This window comes from Strix aluco, chromosome 3 (genome assembly GCF_031877795.1).
Source record: "Strix aluco isolate bStrAlu1 chromosome 3, bStrAlu1.hap1, whole genome shotgun sequence".
Classification (NCBI taxonomy): Eukaryota; Metazoa; Chordata; class Aves; order Strigiformes; family Strigidae; genus Strix; species Strix aluco.
In genome coordinates this window covers 51,825,623-51,842,110 of record NC_133933.1, presented here as the reverse complement: position 1 = coordinate 51,842,110, position 16,488 = coordinate 51,825,623, and the positions used below count along the sequence as shown (strand labels likewise).

The 16,488-nt window shown below is 38.5% G+C and overlaps 1 protein-coding gene across 1 annotated transcript in view; it reads right to left on the bottom strand.

The window, feature by feature from the left end:
- Positions 1 to 13,894: 13,894 nt before the first annotated feature.
- Positions 13,895 to 16,488, bottom strand: part of THBS2 (thrombospondin 2) — a 37,773-nt gene continuing 35,179 nt past the window's right edge. Inside the window, exon 22 of the mRNA XM_074818560.1 lies at positions 13,895 to 16,458. Coding sequence (XP_074674661.1) covers positions 16,451 to 16,458 — 8 coding nt within the window. The 3' untranslated portion in view covers positions 13,895 to 16,450. The remainder of the gene's footprint in view (positions 16,459 to 16,488) is intronic.

Here is a 16,488-nt window from a genome sequence, read left to right as displayed (position 1 = left end):
GGACAGGCCACTAGTGCCCCTTGGCCTCGTCCAATAACAGAAATGTTTCTCTGAGGTTGGCAGCTTGTGCTTGCTCTAGGCGCTGCTCCAGGTTTCCTCTGAGGAGCAGCTCTTTGATGATACGTAGCCCACTTGGAGGAGTCCTGTTGACATCACCAGAATTGGCTTTCCTTGCACGCTGGCTGTAGCAGATGCAATTCAAGGAGACATGAAAGACACAGGAGAACGGGAGAAGGAATGGTCTTCCATGGGTCGCAGATCATATGCGTTGTTTCTCCTCCAAAGTTGGAAATGGATTTCTTCGAAGCCAAGCTAGGGAATTGAGGCTGTCGGCCCAAACACAGCTGGGACTCCAGCTGAGCTGCTGTTGTTTGTTTAGTGACAAGAATTGTTCTCAGCTAGGACCTTCAGAAAACAATATGTGTTTGAAGAGGCAGGATGCTGCTGCTGCTGCTGCGAAGTACGGAGTATCCTCATCTCCCCACTCTGACTGCAGTGGGAGCTGAGAGCTCTCAGCACGTCATTGGCAGTGATCATCACCTCATGATTAGGTCCGTGGACAATTAAGGTTTTCAGATCTTCCCACACAGAAGTGATGAAGAGTTGCAAACATGAGGTTCTGATTCTCACTACTGTTATGAAGTGTGACTGCTGAAACATTTATTTCCACTTCAAGTATTTGTCCATATGTGTACTCCACTATTGGTATGCATACACAGTATGGGGTTGGAATTTTAAATCTTTGGCCAGCAGTATCTGCTGGGGACATTCCTTCTTGCATGCCCACCCGCTGTGATGCCAAAAGTGTAAAGGGCAGTTCAGGTATAATAGCACAGTTTCTTCTCAGCATTCATGATGTATAATCATTTGTACTATAGTCAATATATGCATTAGCTTTTACTTAACAGTGCTCATTACGTAGCTGTTCCCTGACAGTTCTTTAATCAGGTTTAGTCTGTAGTCAGAAAGCAAATGAGCTTCCTGCTTTGTCATAAGCTGTTCCACACTGGGATTGCTGGATTGAAACACAGACTATCTTTTAAGACAGAATTACTTCTTACTTAAAGAAAGCACTTCTTTAGAAAAAAGGACCTCAGAAACTGCAAGAAGTCTCTAAAGATGCTATTTTCCTTTTTTAAAAAAATTTTCCTACACCCTTCCCTATTCAGTATAACTAAACCCACCTGAAACCCCACAGTTTAGAACAGAAGTTCCTCCAGAGTTCTGTGTTCTCAGGATTCATCCTCACTTATCCTGGTTCAGCAAGCTCTGTTCACTCTCATAATTTTTATCCCAAAGGGAATATCACTCTCAAAGGGTGTGTTTTTAGAACAGCCGTAACTGAACATGCAATCTAGATGAAACAGATCTCTTTAATGGACTTTTGTTAAAGAAATCTAGTTGGTTTATTCAATCTTGTACCAAAGGGACTCTGCAAACAGAAGAGTGGATTCAGGAAACGAAAGAGACCTAGTCAGCATCTGTAGCCATGTTCTTACTTAATTATCCCTGTGGAGACTGGGATAACTTCTAACATTGCTTACAGAGCCCAGTGTAGAAAGGGCATCAACACTGTACACATTTGCTTCATTAACTTATATCCATACTGGTCCAGAATGAATTTCACAGCACTGAGTAGGATCACAGTGGCAAAGGACATCCAAGTTTTGAAAGAGTCAGTCACATCTGCTCTCAAATGGGCTGACGGTTCCTCCAGTACACCTGAAACAGGGGACAACCTGACACAGGCAAGTTGAAAAGCAACCAACTGTCCAAAAAGAAAGCAGGTGGCACAAAATTTGGTCAGCACTGTACAGAAAAGCACCTGTACATCACAGGTGATCATGGACTAAACTTTTGAAAAAATAAAAACTTCTTACTGGATGTTTATAAACTGGAGCATGGTTTTGCAAGATGCAGGATGCAATCCTTTTGCTCTGCTCATAATCAGTTGTGGGTCCTCTGCATATAAAAAATAGAGGACGCTTGAAAACAGGCCAGTGGAAAACAAGAAGAGCATTGCGTGCCCTATAAGGTGTTACTTATGAGAAAAGATTGATATTGGCTTGCCTGGGAGGAAGGGATTTAGAAAAAAATTTGGCCTTCAACTATGTAAAAGGTTGCCACAGAGTTTGGCAGTGAATTGTTTTCTATGTTCGCTGTGGATAGGACAAGAAGTAATAGGCTCAAATAGCAGCTAGAAATACTTTATGAATTAGAGAAATTCTTCTGTCTGTAACTGTGGTTAAACAGAACATCTAGGGCAGTTGTGAAATCCCTGTTCTGAAGAACAGACCAAGAAAATCATCTGTCAGGAGTGGGTTAGGTAGAGGTTGCCCTGCCTTGAGGAAGAAGCATGGATCTGGACCATGGATCTTTCCTATTCTGTGGTAATGATTTGATATAATATAAAAAGGGCTGAGGTCCACGCCTTAGAGAGGTTTCAATTAAAAAAAAAAAAAAAAGTTAAAAAAACCTACTATCCATTGTTTCATCTTCAGATTTTATTCTACTATTCAAAATTTCAATTTAAGACAATCTTTCTTTGATTTTCTCTTACACATAATTTACAATTCAAGATTTTTGTCCTCACTTGTATGAGTCTGTTCTAATTCCCCTCACCCTCCACCTTGCTCAGAGCCACTTTTTCTCCATGTGGTTTGACCCATATCACTTACCATACTACCACCAGCACAGTCTTTTCCCTGATTGACTTCTGTGCTTTCTGTGTGTTCCTCAACATCTGAGATCTCATCTTCAAAACTCTCCACCATTCTTCTGTCTTCTCCAGTATTAAAACTATGTTGCAAAATAAACATTTCATTATCCTATCAGTGGCTAATTTTCAGTGGAGTCTTCAAATCTGGGGCATTATTTCAGTCCCAATTATAATTACAGTAAAATACCAGTCAGGGGAATACTAACAGAAGTATATAAAATGAGAAACTAGGAAATACGCTCAGCTTCTTTGTGCTTATTTCCTTTTATAGAATGAGATGAATGAAGAGTAACTTTGTGCTTTAGTGATTCATGCACCAGTGAGAAGGGGGGACATTCATTTAGGCCATTAGCCACAGCAAGTGCTAATCTGGGATAAACCAGACTCTTATCCAATGAAATTATTGAAGGTTAAGTATATTTGAATACTGGGATAGATACAGACACAGAGTTAAACAGAACAGTTTCTTTAGCTCTGGATTAAAACACTTTGTCAACCAAGGAACCAAAATTTAGTAGATGAATATATCTGAAGGTCCTGGGAAATATGCAAAATCAGTAAATAATTATGCAATTCTGTAAATCTTTGATTGGTTGATTGGTTGGGGGGGAATGTTTTCTTCAGGATGTCAAGAAGCAAGATAAAATACCATGGTTGTCTAAGAAAGAAGGTAAAATACCATGGTTGTTTAGGAGGCTATAAAGAGCAAAAATGGAATGAAAGACCTTATAAAAGTCTGCCAGGGAGCTACCAGACAGTTTAACTATTTCAAACTAGTTTCTATTGAAATATAAAGAATAGCAGATCCTTGAGTGGCATGACTTTTTTTCCCTAAATTTTTTCCTACCTTTTTCCCTGGATGCATACTTGTTACTTCTAAGTGTATTACCATAGACAGTAATGTTTGTGGCCAATAACATGGAGGAAGACAATTAGTCTAAAAGATCTTATGTGCTAGCGGGCAAACTAAACTCATTCTTCTTGCCTTTTCAAACCCTGCCTAGAAAGAACAAAAAGTAGCATTTGGGAAAACTGTGGTTTCTTCTCAGTTCCTCACTGATCTGTGGAAACCTGGGAAAACCCCCTTAACTGTCTATTACACTGTTCTCCATCTGCCCTCCCCTCCACTCATGACTTCCACACAAGCTTGCACATGTGTATCTTTAGTCTATCTTGACCATTTAATGGATTTTCCAGGACAACAAACTGCATCTTAAACTGTACTTGTGCAGTGCCTAGCAAGCAATCCCTGAAGCTTGGCTAGGGCTTTCAGTGCTAATATAGAACAAAGAAATTACAACAACTTGGTTTTGTTTGTTTGTTTTAAATTTCTGTAAATAAGCCACTCTGTAAATAGGGCTCTCCCAGTATTCACCAGTGACACAAGTAACTCCATGGGCACTGGAACTAGTGACTGTCTTCCAATGCATTTGTGTCTTTTAGCCAATTTTTCACTGAATGTTACCTCATGAGCCTTACCCTTATTAGACATCAAAGAGAAAGAGATTAGAGATCTGCTAATTATGAGAAAATATTTCAGTCTTTTTGTGACTTACCCGTAAAAAGAGAATCCTCATGGAACAGAAATCTTAATCAATCCTATATGTGCAAAAATCATATGTACTTAATAATCTTTGAAATGTCTGTCAAATTCAGCTCTGTCAAGTCAATTAAAACTGGCCCATGAGCTTAAAAGTTCTGTTAGTGATTTACTAGCAGATGATAGACAGATGGATGGCACGATCATGCCAGCTTCATTTCTTTGAGAAATTAGGATTAGTAAAAAGCTTACTTCAGTTCTGAGTTAATTTTTCACTGTAAAATTGGTCTAGTAAGTACAAATCATGTCCTGTATCCTTAATGGTTTACTTCTTTCAACTGTTTGGGGTTTTTTTTCTATTTTATATTTTTCTTATTTAGGCTACAGTCAAGGCAAATGTTTTTCAGTCAGAGGAAAAAAGAGGTAGAAGCCCTTACAAAGGAGCATCATCACTATGCTCTGCAACTGTCTGATTTTCTGATGGAGAGCAGGTATGTTGGGACCAGTCAGGCAGTTCTGGTAATGGTTAAACCCAGTGCCAGCTCTAGACATCTTCTAGTCTCAGTAGGACTACACCGACTTCCTGCATCTAATAGAATAGTCAGTCTTCCCTCAGGATCTGTGTAATTTGATGTCCTGCATGTGGTACTAATACAGGTTAAACATAAGATAACCATACAGCCTCACACATATCACTGTCATTTCTTTTGAAAGTCAGATTTAAGTTCACTGCTGGAATCACAACAGACTTACAGATTTTCTTGCTCAGTGTAATTTACTGTTGAAGCTCTGCCATTGATGATGAAGCACCTGAATCTGGTGCTTCTAGCAGGCTGTGTAAGAGCTCCTTTAATTTTCCACCATGTTTTATAGAGTCATAGACTGCTTGAGGTGGGAAGGGACCTCTGGAAACTGTCTAGCCGACCCCAGCTGATCCAAGTAGATCCAGCTGGAGCAGTTGCTCAGAACTGATTTTTGGTTTAGTGATGAGGTTTCTTGTCTTCCAATGGCCTATATATCACAGCAGTGGTCCTAAATTTTAAGGAGATGATTTATATCTGTTCCAATGTTGTTGATTTCTCTAGATTTAGCAATGTGAAGTGAATGCAGCTGCTAGGATCCAGAATCACAGCCATTTGGGTCATTCTGTCTGGTCAGAGTCTTTTTGCCTAAGCTCCGATATGTCATTAATGAATCATTCTATTCAAATGCCTCAAAGCAGGGGTGTGAGTAAAGCAAAGGTCAACTTGGATGAAGTTAGTCCAGCAAACACAGGTAATTAATCCTTCTGAATCAGCATAATCAGAAACGAAAACTTGCTCTATTTGCCCAGATACAATTAAGCGCACCTTGAAAAACCTTTAGGGATATTTTTTTTTATACCCCAGTAGGAGTGTGTAAGAGAAATGTTCTCACCACAAGACTATACCAAAAAAATATAGAATAACTCTAGTGTTATAGTCACTTATGAGTGGAGCACAACAGGAGAGATGCTTTCCTTCTGCATCCTAAATAATAGTTTTGTAAGTGCATATCTCTTTTGGCTTGGATTTGAGCTTTTCAGATTTATCCTATTTTATATATCTACATTAAAATAACAACTCTTTTCTAGGAAGCCTGTTTTTCTTCACTAACTGAAAAGGAAGTATAAAGAGTTAGACCAGGTATAGGTATCTACTTATCAGATAGTTAAATCCTATTTCTGGTTTGGGTTTGTTTTTTTCCATTTATTTACCAGAATATCATCTGTCTCACACATACGGAAATAGAACTTTTCTTACAGCTATAGCTGCAAATGGTGCATTGTGATACACAGACCAAATGGCCAATCATTTTTAACCAGTATTCCTTTGGGAAATATGATTTAACAGTTGCCCTCAGCTCACCATTAACAATCTCAATTTCTGTTTCCATCTTTAAGCAGCCTCAGTATTCTTAGATATGAACATAGATAACTGGTCTTCATTCTGTTCTTGAAGGATTAAGAAAACAGAAAAAAGTAAAAGATCCCACCAAAAAGTATGTAAGTGAAAAATGCCACCTCTGTAAGCTCACTCTAAGGAACATCTGTATTTTATGCATACGTCTAATTCTTCAGCCTGCCTCTGCACAACTGAAGCAAGAATTTGGCTCTCTGGTTTTATAATCTATTTAATAAAAAGTACACAGCGACAAAGCAAGACTAGCAGCTGGCTTCTGATGCACACATCACAGCAGTTCCCCAGGGGATCCTGCCAGGCATCTTAGGTGGTTCAGATACTGGCTGATGATCTCTGCAGACTAGATCTTACATTTCTGCAAGTAGTGATTATGACTCTGAGCAGAGTGTTTTTCTCCCCTTGCCCACCTCTCTTGTGTGGTTTGTCAGTCCCCATAAAATTTTGTGCAATTTTATCGCTGCTGCTTTCCCTGCACTCATTCCTCTAAGCCACATCTGGTATGTTACATGTCTCCATCTGAGAGATTTCTGCTGGCTTTCCAATAGCTTCAGTAAAGTGATATTGGCATAGGTGCTTTAAAAAAGCGGAGGCCCCTTTGCAGTACAAATCATTGCAATATGTCTCCATCTGCCACTGAGCCAGTAAGCTTAGTATTGATAAATATTGATAAAGAGTCCTCCCCACCCTGAGGGGGGAGAGGGAGGGGAGGCGGGGGCTGACGCTTGGCTGAGGGGTGGTCGCCTGGAGGGAGGGTTGGTCCATTGTTGACTACAGTCCCGGCAGGCTCAATGTCCTGTCCCCTTCCCCCTGGAAAGAAAAGGGCCTCCTGGGCAGAGCTGAGGTGTGAGGGGTGTTTTGCTGCTGAGTTTGTTGTGTGCCCCAAGGGTAACAGGGCAGCCATTGCTGCACTCTCTTTCGCAGCCCTAGACCATGCACGTTTGCCTCACTACAAAAAGAACATTGAATGACTCAAGCGTGTCCAAAGAAGGGCAACGAAGCTGGTGCAGGATCTGGAGCACATGTCGTACGAGAAACAGCTGAGGGAACTGGGGGGGGGGGGTTTAGTCTGGAGAAGAGGAGGCTGAGGGGAGAAATCATCACCCTCTACAACTACCTGAAAGGAGGTTGCAGAGAGCTGGGGATGAGTCTCTTGAACCAAGAAACAAGCGATAGAACAAGAGGGAATGGCCTCAAGTTGTGCCAGGGAAGGTTTAGACTGGATATTAGGAAGTATTTCTTTACAGAACGGGTTGTTTGGCATTGGAATGGGCTGCCCAGGGCAGTGGTGGAGTCCCCATCCCTGGAGGTGTTTAAGAGTTGGGTTGACCCAGTGCTGAGGGATATGGTGCAGTTGAGAATGGTCAGTGTGAGGTTAATCGTTGGACTAGATGATCTTCAAGGTCTTTTCCAACCTTGATGATTCTGTGATTCTGTGATATTTTTGTCTATGACTATTTTGAATCAGCAGCTATGCTTTTGTTAACAGAAATTGTGCAAGAGCTTCATTTTTTCATTATGATTCGAATGTAAACCTCTGTGCATAGGAGCACAATTTTTTGTAAAAATTAATCTTTCTTCTTGAGAAAGTTCTGCATCTTGAGTTATTTAGACATCACAGACCAAAGGTTTTCCAAGCCACTTTTCAGTGTTAAAACCTTTCTAGAATATTGTAGGCAGAAAAGACACAAAAGGGCACAAAAATGTACATTGACAAAATCTTTTCCGTATGGATCTGGAAGTGTCAGCCTTGTAAAATTCATGTTACTGTTTAATCAAAACTGGACAGAAAAGTATATTTCCTGTTTATAAGAAGGCCATATGTGCAAATGGAGCATTAATTTCTTTTGAAGCTATAGAAATTAATGCAGTAGTTTTCCAAGTAACTTTTTATTTCTGAAAGTACTGCAAAAACTACGGTGGCTCCACTCTGTTTTGGGAATTGGGCAGGACCTAAGTAGCTGACATGAAACTATAGCTGATATGAAATAGGTTGTGATTTACCAACTGCATTGTTAGATCACATTATTTCATGCTCTGTTGGAAGAAACAATACAGGGAAGAAAGTATGTACATAAACATAGAGCTAAACAATGCACACTTTTTGAGAAATAGCAGCCACCACATTATGAGCTCATCCTGGACAGGAATGAAAAAGCACAAGAAATGATCCTTCACAGTGCTACAACACAATGCTTTGCACTGGAGTTTTTTTAAGAACTCTTTCAAAACATTATTTCATCCTCTGGGACATACAGAAGCATTATGAAACCCCAGTTTATAGAAGAAAAAAAAACACTGGCATGAATATTCCAGAAATAAGCAAGTAAAACTGTTTAGTTTTAGTCTATACGCATCATTTAAAAAAAATATCTTAAGCACAGCATTCAGGTGTTAAATCTGGACCTAGACTGCAGACAGATGCACTGGCATGAAGATGAGGGAAAGTATTTTAAGTACAGGCAACACAGCAGCCATGGAGCTGATCTGCAGACCTCAGTGTTTGAAGTAACTCTGTGGGCTTAGCACATTTTCCCCCTCTTCTCCGTAGGGGACTGCACACGGTATAGCTGTATGCAGGATTTCTTACCTTGGCTATTTCTTTGGCTGTCACAATGGGTCAAGTGGAATCACAACGTAAGTGCCAGCTCCTGCTTTGAATAACTCAGTTGTACTATTTCTCTCATCAGAAGGCTGTCAATGTCCACTGGAAGAGAAAGTTCTTCCTCTCCGCAGAAGAGAGAAATGGGTCTGGCTAGAACTTTCCTTCCCAAGACACAGGATTTCAGTAAAAAATAATTAGGCATCAGGTCTTCCACGCAGTTAAGAATGATTGCTAACAACAAAAATCAGCTTCTCATTTTCATTCACAAAGTTGCCAAAGATGGAAATGGAACGAAAAAAACCTAATAGCTGAAAAGATTTTACACAGAAGACCCTTCAATCACTGCAGAAAAGTGGATATTATCCACGCATTTCAAATGTAATATAGTAAATATTTCTCCCCCTTTTGAAAATATTCCAGAAATATTGTCTTACTAATAAACTCAGATAATATATTAAATACCTGGGTCATTTGTTAAAGTAGCCATTAGTTCTGAAACATTTTCCTGTACTCAAAACTAGAGATATGTTTGAAAGCCTGGGACTTCCAGTGTATAAGTCTCAACCTGCCAAATCTAACAAGTTAGCAGGAGAGCATTCTTTTGACCTACCTCTCCTGCGTTGTGCCCATGGTTGCATGAATAATCGGAATTTTCAGATATAAATAAGGGAATATGGAAGCATTCAAGTAGGATCATCTTTGTGGTTGTCTGTCTTCATTTCTCTTAAAGGGAGGTTAATTTATTGTTAGATGAATGTCTTAACAGGAACTGATGGTTTCATATTGCTGTCATGATGACTTGTGCCTGTTTGTTTTGAAATGTGTGGTCTTGTGATAAAGACGTTGACCTAGTGCTCAGAAGCTCTCTGCTTCATTTCTGTTCAGCCACAGCTTCTTTCTCCTCATGTTTAAGAGGGAGAGGATATTATCTTCTCACACCACAGGGCAGGCTGATGCTAGGCATGAAGAACAATAGGTTTCTTGATTGTCCAGTGATGGAGGATACAGTTCCTACTCAGGGTTGGGCACTCTTCATATCTATAATCATGAATGGCTTAATTTCTTTCCACTTAATGAATAATACCAATTTAAGGACTATTTCAAGCTCTGGACACCAGTCTTCAATGGAGACATCATGAAAGATGATCCGAGAGAGTAATTTATTATTTTTGAGCACTTGAATATTGTTGAATAAACCAAGAAAACTATAAAGTCTTCAACTGAAAGCAAGGAAATAAATCCTATGGATGGATTTGGTACTATATAACAGCGCTCTCAGTTCCCTCTATGTACAATAGTGGGAGCTTTTTAGTGACATATTAATGAAAAAATGAATGCAGTGACTCTTTCTTTCTCTCCTTTTTCTGCACTTAATTAAAAAGAAGAATTTCCAAGAAGAAAAAAACAAGAATGTGGTCTTGTAATTTTGCTGCCTATGGATGCTCCATTTCTTTGAAAATGGTGCAAATCTGAACCTGAGCATTTAATAATGTTGTTTTTCCTCCCTGCTTCTGCTCCCCTTTACAAACATTGGAGCTTCTTTCTTTAAATGGAGAAGTGCTGTTCTCTACAGTGTTGATTGCCGGTATCTTTGTAACTGAATCTCACTTGAGAAAGCTAGTGATCTTCCATATGCCACTTGTTTCAGCTCTAGACATTGTCCCCACCTCTTCAGCATCAAAGCTGAGCTACTGTGTATAGTTAAACCCACTGGATTACATCCACAACCAGCTGGGTGGTCCTTTACTTCTGACTGCAAAATCCTAGAGCAGAGACACTGCATCTCAGTCTTCAGAAATCAGGATAGATTAATTTGCTTGGGCTCCACACTCCAAGTCTAAAGTGCTCGAGTCTCACCAGCAAGGAGTGTTTTAACAATGGGTAGCCACTGCTCCTGAATATCTGTCAAAGCCAGCTGAGATATTGTTTTTGCCATATCTTGAATCATTGTCTGTTTATGATAGGCAGATCAATTCCTAAAATTTCTATTTGGATGTTGCTACTTCCAAGAAGGCAGCAGCAACAACTCCAGGAAGAAAACTGGACTGAATGATCAGTCAGAAGACTATCTGAGAGAAACCTGCCTCACATGAAACTGGAAACTCTGGGTTTCATTTTCTTCACATACATAAAGAGGTGTTGGTCAAAAATTATCCATTGCAGCAGTTGACAGTGCCTGAAGCTTTCCACCTTCGCCCTTGTTTTCTTTTGTGTCAGCACGTTTTAAAGACAGGAAATCAGCTCACAAAGGGAGAGTCAAGACTGTATGTCCTAAAGGTTACTGAATGACTATGTAATTTCAATGACTAAAAACAATTTCTAAGTTACAAGTTACCTTATTACAACTGTTGCTAAGATTTGAAGTATGATTTGCAATATATGCCTCCAGCATTCAGAGACTGGTGCATTCAGCAGTGCTGAAAAGAGTCCAGCGATGTCAGCAGGAGCCTGAAAAGAAATTCACTTGCTTCTAAGGGAACAACACTAAATGTGTTCACATCTAGCTCTACAAATATCAAGATGAACAGGTAATGATCAATGATAATTGACAGGATAAAAGACTGTAAAATATCTGTCCAACTCATTTGCCTGATTCCAAATGTGGCCAGTAGTAGATGGCTAAGGAAAGCATTAAGAACAAGACAAGCACAGAATAACACTTATCCTTTGCAAAATATGTAGAAGTGTGTGTGTGTCATATGACATGTCTATGCAAGAGCTAGACAGAGAGCCTTGAAGAAGGCCATAACCATGGGTAGCATCCTGTACGCAAACAGAATTACAACATGACAGCTGATCTTTTCAGCAAGCAGAGGAAATTCTGCTACCTTTGATGTACTGCATGAACCCATTACAGACACATGCACACAAGCAGTAAAAGCAAAGCATAATATTTTTTTTTTGTAACATGCAGTTTTATGATGAAATATATACTATTCACTCCTTCCCAAAGTCTGTGAGAAATAAAGCCCATCAATGAAATTAAACAGTAACAGACCTAAAACTGGTAAAAGGAAATCTATTCTGTATATTGTATAATCAACCTCCAGAACTGTCAATAGTTTGAGAAGTGGGATTAAAAACCCAAGGTATTTATATGATAAAAAGAATATTTGCAGTTATATTAGTGCAGGCATGAAGGCAGAAATCACCCATTAACTGCCTGAGGCTAGGAATGATATTTCCCTTCTAGGCATGCTGATATATGATTTTTAATGATAAATATTTTTCACCTTCCTCTGGTGCGTTTTGTACCGGCAGTTTCAAGAAGCAGGAGAATGGATTAAAAGGACCTTTGATTTAATCAGTCCCAGGTTTCTTTTGCTTTAAAGTCCCCCTTCCTGATCTTCAAGGGTGGTCTTCTCCACATTGGGAACAACGCTGTGCCAAGTTATTACATAGTTATTTATTTTTCAAATGGCTTTAGACAGCAGATGTTCCCATGCGAGCATTAGAGTTCTTCCTCTATGGACATTTGCAGCATAAATTGAACCCTGAATCTCATCCAGATATCACTCAAGTCCACAGCAAAACTCCCACTGGGCTGACCAAGATGAGGATTTGGCCCACTGACTGTGATAGTCTGTTCAGCTTCTGCTGACATTGTGTAGCTAGCAAGGAGTAGACACAGATGTTAGCATTCATGATGCTAATATTTGGGCTGCCTGATGTGTGAAATCACAGGTATAATCCTTGGGTGGATTTTTTTCCTTCCTTTCTGGAAGAAATCATGGTAAATGTGTAACACTTATAATGGACAAATCCTTAAACGCTGTGAGTTCAGCTTAACTTTTCAGAATTCAGAGACTTATCCAAAGTTTATCTGAAAAATCCATGTTTTAAAAGTGGTCAATAAGTCACATCAGAAATTAATTTCAGGGGGGTTTTGGGTTTTCAGTATTTCATGTTTTTTTGACTGGTCCAGAAACTAAGATACATAAAACTTATTACAAGGATTTTAAAGAGGAAGAAATTTACCCTTGACTTTTAGTAGATGGGAGCCTGATGCTCAGAGAAATTAAAACAATTCTGTGTAGTATCACGCAGGAGTCAGTGGCAGAATCAGCTCCTGTTCTACTCTGCTTCCCCTTGTGAGAAAAACAGCCTCTATGCAGGGTTTTCAGGCCGCCTTCTTCCATACCCATATCTCTCTGGGAACCAGAAATGCAGAGGCTGCAAAATTTTTAAATATGCATTTTTCATAAATTACACAAATATTCCTCAGTTTCTTCAAAAGCCTGTAGTTAGAACAATAGACAGAGGTCAGAGGATGTCACTGCTTTATATGAACCTGCTCATTCACAGCATTAATATTTGCTTTTTTGGTCCTTCCCGTTTTTCTCAGAGACTCTGTACTAGTACTGAAGTGCTGCTGTTATGGTTTCACATGTTTCCAGTCATTTTATTTCCCTGAGTCCATTTTATGGGGTTTTGTTTGGAAAAAAGGGATTTATGTTTTTTCCCTTTGAATCACCACTAAGTGTTCAGACTCAAAACTCTCTTGCAGATCCATACCAGACATTTAACTGGGACTCTTGAGAGCATGGGTAACAAGATCTTGATCACTCTATTACCTGAACAATGATGTCAATAATTGATGTCTTTGCAGCATAAATAGAAGAAAGCCACCTCTCTACAAGACTGGACATTTGTATTAGTTTAAAGGACTCATCAAAAGATTGTGCTGAAGACTATATAGCTTTCTTGTGTAATATTCTGAGTACTCACACTGGACCCAAAAGCCAAGGAAACCGAATAGATGGGATATTTGTAAGGCCAAGAAAAGTGAATAGTTGGGATATTTGTGAAGTCAATAGAAGTTAGTAGTTGGGATATTTATAAGAGAATATGACTTGAGTTCACACCTCAAATTTTGCCATGCTGGTCATTCTTACTTTTCCTAATCCAAGTCAAATTCCTCTCCCTGGGAACAGTTCATAATCATGGCAAAGATCTCTTATGCTAAGAATATTTTCTTGTATTTTATTCTGTTTGATTAGTGACAATTCACTGGTTCCTGAAAATCTCCAGCAGGAAGGCAATCGTTGCTCACACCAACACATCCCAATGACTCCGATGGGACTCACAGCAGAAGCAGTTACAGAGTAGGATGGTATATTTGTTCAGACACATCGGCCAAGACACAATACTGAGAATGTGTGTACAAGTCCAGCAAAAAAAAAAAAAAAAAAAAGAAGCAGGACCAAAATTTCGCAGTTGCAATGCCATAAATAAAACCTGAAAGTTTCCCAGATAAAGACTTCACGGGGAATGATGTCTTGTCAGAAAGACTAGGAAACCTGCTGTTTAGAACCTTAGAAAACAGTCAGTGACTTGTAACCAAGCAACAGATTTGCTGGTTTGCTTGAAATGAACTGGTTTATAGCAAGGCAAGAGGCTTATTTAACTAAGGGCTTTGGGGAATGGAATAGTTTCTTTAAAGGAACATTTTAACTATAAAAAAGGTAAAGAGAATTTTGTTTATAAAACCTTTTTACAGTTTATTTCCTATCAGTAATTTCTTAAAATATATATATATATAAAAAAATGAGGATCTGACTAAATGAATCAGGACGTTAAATGATAAAGTTCTGTCCTGTAAACAAATAAATAATTATTTACAATCTTTGGCAAAACAAAATGAAATTTCATTGATCTCACTCTCACACACACTTGCAAGGAAAAAAAAGAAAGAGAAATTAAAAAAACATCATAAATAATTTACATAGAATAGGAAAATTATGATACAGTCCAAATATTAACATCTTCATCCCCACACTGATGTCTCTCTCTGACAAAACAAAAAACCCTACACAGCCATTACAATCATTACATTTAATGAAGTCACCCTCCCTTCTGCTTGGGACTTGGGGATACAGTTTGAAACACCAAAAGTAAAAAACTGAAACATTTAAAAACCTCATGAAGATGATTTGGGAAAAAAACCCCAAACCAAACAGGAACAAAACAAAAAAAATATTTGATAATATGAACACTATAAAATGTGCAATAAAGCCAGCAACTGTGGATTCATTTCTAATGAATATAGCAACAAAATCTATTTCAAGGGAGAAAAAGTTGATTCAACATTTAGCTCACTGAGCCCTATAAGAAGGCAGAGGTACTGCAGTATTCCATTAGTTAACCCATCTATGAATAAAATTACACCAGCACATGTTCTTTTTGAGAACAAAGCTCATAAAACTTAAAACAAAAAAATGTTAAACATGTTTATACTATTGTATATCTGAGTAACTGTTGTATCTGTTTAGAATAAACACTGGTATCCCTTCAGCATTATTTAAGAAGTTCTATATACAGCAGACATAGGTAACATTACAAAATATTAAAATTAGGGTAACTGGCTATATATTAAGGTTCCATTTACAAATTCCTTATTATTATTCATTTAACTTTAAAGCATACATGAATATAACCCATAAAACTATACTTAAGTGTATACCATGCTTTGACAATATCTACATATTGTGATATGCTTTTTAAAATAGCTTTAAAATATTATTATTTGTGAATGTATTACTGATGCATTATATGACATGCTTTAAAATAAATTATCAGAGAAGGTAGCTCGGTGTGATAATCATAATAAATACTAACAAAATATTTATAAATGGAACCTTAAATTCATACGTTACCAAATTAAGTAATAGTGGCGTTGCCACCTTTTCAAAAACCCACATCAGGATTCAGGATGTCAAAGTGCTTTTTGCAGCAGAGGTGGGAAAGTGGTTCAGGTTCATTTTGCTCCACATGGTCATGGTATATTCTTTATTACAAGGGAATGCAAAATATGACTGAAACAGAACAACTGGAAATAATTTTTTGAAAGTCAGACAGTAGTGATAGCTTTGGAACTAACTCTTCCCTTTCACATGGGAGTTTCTAGTTCAATTCTGTTGGGCCTGAATTAAGCCTCTACTAGACAATGCATTAGGCTGCAAATCTGACATTTCTACCAACTGTAATTTTAACAGGTGTATTAAGAGCATCCTCATCAGCTAAACAACATCTTTTTGGATCAAGAAATGTTCATAATTGATCTTTACTTTATTATCCAAAGGCATTTTCATTGTTATAATAGATACTGTTGGTGTGGCCCCCATCACTTTGCTAAAATTAGACCCAGAGGCTTTGTGTTACTGAAGTCCAGTTCTGATCAGAGCAAGGAAGTGTCAACCATACACCTAAAAAAGTTATTCAAACACATTTTTCCTCACTTAAAGACAATGACTGATAATCATCACCCCCCTCTTTTTCTCCATATATATATAAATACATTAAGTAATTACATTTTTATATGTAAACGTCATTCCTTTAAAAAGACAAACAAACAAACATGATTTGCTAAATTTTCACTCTACAAAAGTGTTCTAATGTATCAATCTGCTTTTGCTTCAGTGGTGGGTCAGACGCTCACATTTAGGTTTCATTAGTCCTGGCTGTGAGAAGGCACTTGGGTGGAGGGATGGCTGAGGCACTCCTGGCAGCAGGGAGGTGCCTGGTGAGTGGAGCACGAGGACAGAGGACAGGAGGTACACAAAAATAGAAACTGGGAGTACCAGGATGTACTGAGGTGTCTAGGTTGCATAGCATTTACAGTACTTTGCTGGTAATGCAGCAACCATTGCTCAAGCATCTGAAAGAAATGGGAAAAAAAAAAAAAAAT